We start from the raw sequence: 4,291 nt of genomic DNA on the forward strand, positions 1-4,291 counted from the left end.
CTCGGCGCCACCCCGCCCCCACCCTAGTTGCAACCTCATCCTCTGGCCCCAGCATGGCCCTAGGTCCCCCGTTCACCTTGGGGGGTGGGGGCAGGCAGCAGCTAGGACGATGGTTGGGGTGTCCCCAGGGGACCCCGCGACCGCCGGCCTGTTACCCTTCTCTCAACCCAAACCCAACCTCCCGTCCAGTTTTGGGAGGTGATCAGCGACGAGCATGGCATCGACCCCACGGGCACGTACCACGGGGACAGCGACCTGCAGCTGGAAAGGATCAACGTGTACTACAATGAGGCCACAGGTAGGCTGCCCACCTTCTGGAGCCGCCGCGGAGCAGCGGGGAGGGGACAGGATGCTCCCAGCCGCCTGCGGTTCCTGGCGTCCCCAACCTACTGTCCATCTGCCTCCCCGGCAGGAGGGAATTACGTGCCCAGAGCCGTGCTGGTAGACCTGGAACCCGGCACCATGGACTCTGTCCGCTCAGGCCCCTTCGGCCAGATCTTCCGGCCCGACAACTTTGTGTTTGGTGAGTCTGTCTCCGCCAAGCCTTATCCTCATTCTGCCCACTTCCAAATGCTCCATGGTGAAAATGCACCTAGCCCCTCGGTGGCAACCACAGGGACCCGACATCCGTGGCAGTCAGGGCTGGGAGCGGGGAGGCCCAGGCCACTGTGGGAGCTCTAGGGAGGCATCTGACACAGCCAGGAATCAGGGAGGGCTTCCTGGAGGAGGTAGCGTGTTTTTAATTCGACAATCTGGACCAGAGCCATACTGCCTGGGTGTGAATTCCAACTCTTCCACTTCATGAAGTAGATAAATAGTTAATCCTGTTTCAGAAGCCGTGGATGGGGGGGGTACAAAACAGTCCGCGTCATTGCCCTGGTCGAGCAGACATCCTGGTGGAAAGAGACAGGCAAGGGAGGAGATAAAAAAGACTGCTACGGATCAAGACTGCTGGGTCACGTTGGACCAACTCAGTTTATTTATTTATTTATTTTATATAGAGAGATCTGTGCTCACCAGGGAGAGACAGAGACAGACAGCAAGAATTCACTCCCTGGGGGGATGGTCACGCCCCAATCCCTTCTTCGTTCTCCTCTTGGGATTTTGGGCACGCACGCACACATGCCCAGCGTGAGTTTTAAGCTGCTGGGTCCGGGACTCAAACTGCAGTTGACTACATGGGAGTCCAGCAATGTAACCATTATGCCACCTGCTGGCCCCAATAATCCCTGTTTTAAGGATGAGAATCCTCAGGCACAGAGAGGTTAATAAGTCACCGTCTGGGTGTGTGTGGGGGGTGACTCCTCTCTTTCTGTCTCTCCGTCTTTCTCTGTCTCTCTGGCAAGCACCAACACCCTATAGCAAAAAAAAAAAAAAAAAAAAAAAAAAAAAAAAAAAAAAAAAAACCTCTTAAAATGAACACACACACCAAAATCAGGGGTTATTATCAAATGTCTGCTATTCAGGATGGTGGGGCTCACGGCCCTTCATTTCTGAGTCGAACACAATGCCCGACACAGAGGACAAGGTAAATAAGCAATTTGTGATTGTTCTCTTTCCTTTGTAAGTTTGTTTTATTCCTTATACAGAGTACAAGCATGCGCACTAGAGGGACAGAGAGACGCACCCGTAACTGGTCTCTGCGTGCCAAAACCCTCTTCCTCGCCCTCCAGCTGTTTTTTATTGATTTATTTATTTTCAAGAGCTTTTTGCTATAGGGCGCGTGTGCTCGCCAGAAAGACAGAAAGAAACAGAGAGACAAAAAGCGAGAAATCACCCCCCAGGGAGGATGGCCACGCCGCAATCCCTTCTCCTCCATTCTCCTCTCGGGATCTTGGGCACGCACGCACACGTGCCTGGCGTGAGTTTAAGCCACTGGGTCCGGGACTCGAACCACGGTCGACTACGTGGGAGTCCAGCGACACAGCCTTGACACCAACTGCTGGTCCCATAGCCCTCCAGCTCTTCAGGATCTCAGAGTGGGCACATGTGACCAGGGGTTAGAGGACGACCCGGGGACCTGAACCCACAGTCAGCCGTGCAGCTTCCAGCACTGCAGTTCAGTTTATGACCGACTGTGCCCCGAGGCTGGGCCTGCTGTCTTGGTATGGTTGTCTCTGCAGCCTCTGAGATCAGTGGGACTTGGGCTGACCAAGGGGCAAGACAGAACACAGCAGATGCCAAGACGGTGGGCACATTTTCAGCTCTTAACTGAGGGCATTCGCGCCGTGACCGTCCTTCTGGGTCAGGCTGGCTGTACACCTGCCCTGGGCCTCAGGCCCCAGGCTCCATCCTCTCCCAGTTCCTAGCACCCCTCCTCCTGTGAGGGTGGTCCTTGAGAGTCTGCAGTCCAGGGACTGCAGAGACATGCTGTGTGACCTTGGCCAAGTGACTTCCCCTCTCTGATCTGTATGGAGATTCTCAAAGGGAATGCTGGACCTGCGTAGGTGTGGCCCATAATGGGGCATCAAGAAATGGCCGTGGAAAGACCAGAGGAAATTGGCCAAAGGACATGAGGGATTCTAGGATGGCCATGGGTGGCTCCTGGCAGGTGGCTCAAGAGAGAGTCCACAGCCTCTGGGAGGTGGGGAAGGACAGATTCAGGAGCCAGAACACTTGGGCGAATGCCAGCCACCCCACTCACTCTGTGGGTGACCTAACCTTGTGTCCCTGTTCCGTCACTGTGGGGTGCAAGGAAGGAGCATCTACGTGAACCTCAGAGAGCAGGAGGACAGGGTCAGACACAGGGCACGCCTGCAGCTCACGCATGCCGGACACTCGGCACTGGCTGTCCTTGAGTAAGGACAAAGCCCGCCGTGTGCACACGCTGGGGGGGACTGAGACAGACAAGCAGAAAACCAAGAGACACAGAACGGGGGCCAGCAGATGGCATGGCGGTTAAGGCGCTGGACTCCCACATGGCCGAATGTGGTTCCAGGCCCAGACTTGGCGGCTTCCCTTCTCACTTTCTCTTTCTCTCTTTGTCTCTGGTCAAATTAAAGCATCATAATAACAATCTTAATAAAAAATAAGTAATTCATTTTTTAAAAGAGTTAAAGATATGATATAAAAATAGATACGAGCTAGAATATCAATACACAAATGGATATGGACATAGATATGGGGACAGATGGACACATAGACAGGACTTAGGCGTGGACATGGACTAAGGTATGGAGAGGAGACGGGTACAGGTGTGGATGTGGACATAGGTGTGGACGTGGACATAGACGTGGATGTGGACATAGACGTGGATGTGGACATAGACGTGGACGTGGACATAGACGTGGATGTGGACATAGGTGTGGATGTGGACACAGACGTGGATGTGGACATAGGTGTGGACGTGGACATAGACGTGGGTGTGGATATAGGTGTGGACGTGGACATAGGTGTGGACGTGGACACAGACGTGGATGTGGACATAGGTGTGGACGTGGACATAGACGTGGGTGTGGATATAGGTGTGGACGTGGACATAGGTGTGGACGTGGACACAGACGTGGATGTGGACATAGGTGTGGACGTGGACATAGACGTGGGTGTGGATATAGGTGTGGACGTGGACATAGGTGTGGACGTGGACATAGACGTGGATGTGGACATAGGAGTGGATGTGGACATAGGTGTGGACGTGGACATAGGTGTGGACGTGGACATAGACGTGGATGTGGACATAGATGTGGATGTGGACCTAGACGTGGACGGGGGTGTGGACATAGACATGGATGTGGACATAGACATGGACGTAGACGTGCATATGGACATAGGTGTGGAGATGAGATGAATATAGACATGGATGAGTGGGACAAGCCTGTGCAGAAAGGTAAGATGAGGTAAGGGGATGAAGAGGATGTGGGGTCCCTTGTAAACCAGGGGCCGTGGGCAGGGCGGGGTTGAGGGTGGGGGCGCCTATAACCAGCTGTGTGTCCCCCCCCGTCCCCTCCCGCTCAGGCCAGTCGGGAGCCGGCAACAACTGGGCCAAGGGGCACTACACGGAGGGTGCCGAGCTGGTGGACGCCGTCCTGGACGTGGTGCGGAAGGAGGCCGAGAGCTGTGACTGCCTGCAGGGCTTCCAGCTGACCCACTCGCTGGGCGGGGGCACGGGCTCAGGCATGGGCACCCTGCTGATCAGCAAGATCCGCGAGGAGTTCCCGGACAGGATCATGAACACCTTCAGCGTGGTGCCCTCGCCCAAGGTGTCGGACACGGTGGTGGAGCCCTACAACGCCACCCTGTCTGTGCACCAGCTGGTGGAGAACACGGACGAGACCTACTGCATCGACCACGA

At 55.1% G+C, this 4,291-nt stretch overlaps 1 protein-coding gene across 1 annotated transcript in view; it reads left to right on the forward strand.

Moving 5' to 3' along the window:
- Window positions 1-4,291, forward strand: part of TUBB4A (tubulin beta 4A class IVa) — a 9,841-nt gene that overhangs the window by 4,315 nt on the left and 1,235 nt on the right. Inside the window, exon 5 of the mRNA XM_027769010.1 lies at window positions 3,955-4,289. Within this exon, the coding sequence (XP_027624811.1) occupies window positions 3,955-4,289 (335 nt within the window). The remainder of the gene's footprint in view (window positions 1-3,954; window positions 4,290-4,291) is intronic.

The sequence above is a fragment of the Tupaia chinensis genome, unplaced genomic scaffold, assembly GCF_000334495.1.
Source record: "Tupaia chinensis unplaced genomic scaffold, TupChi_1.0 Scaffold148210_1, whole genome shotgun sequence".
Lineage (NCBI taxonomy): Eukaryota > Metazoa > Chordata > Mammalia > Scandentia > Tupaiidae > Tupaia > Tupaia belangeri.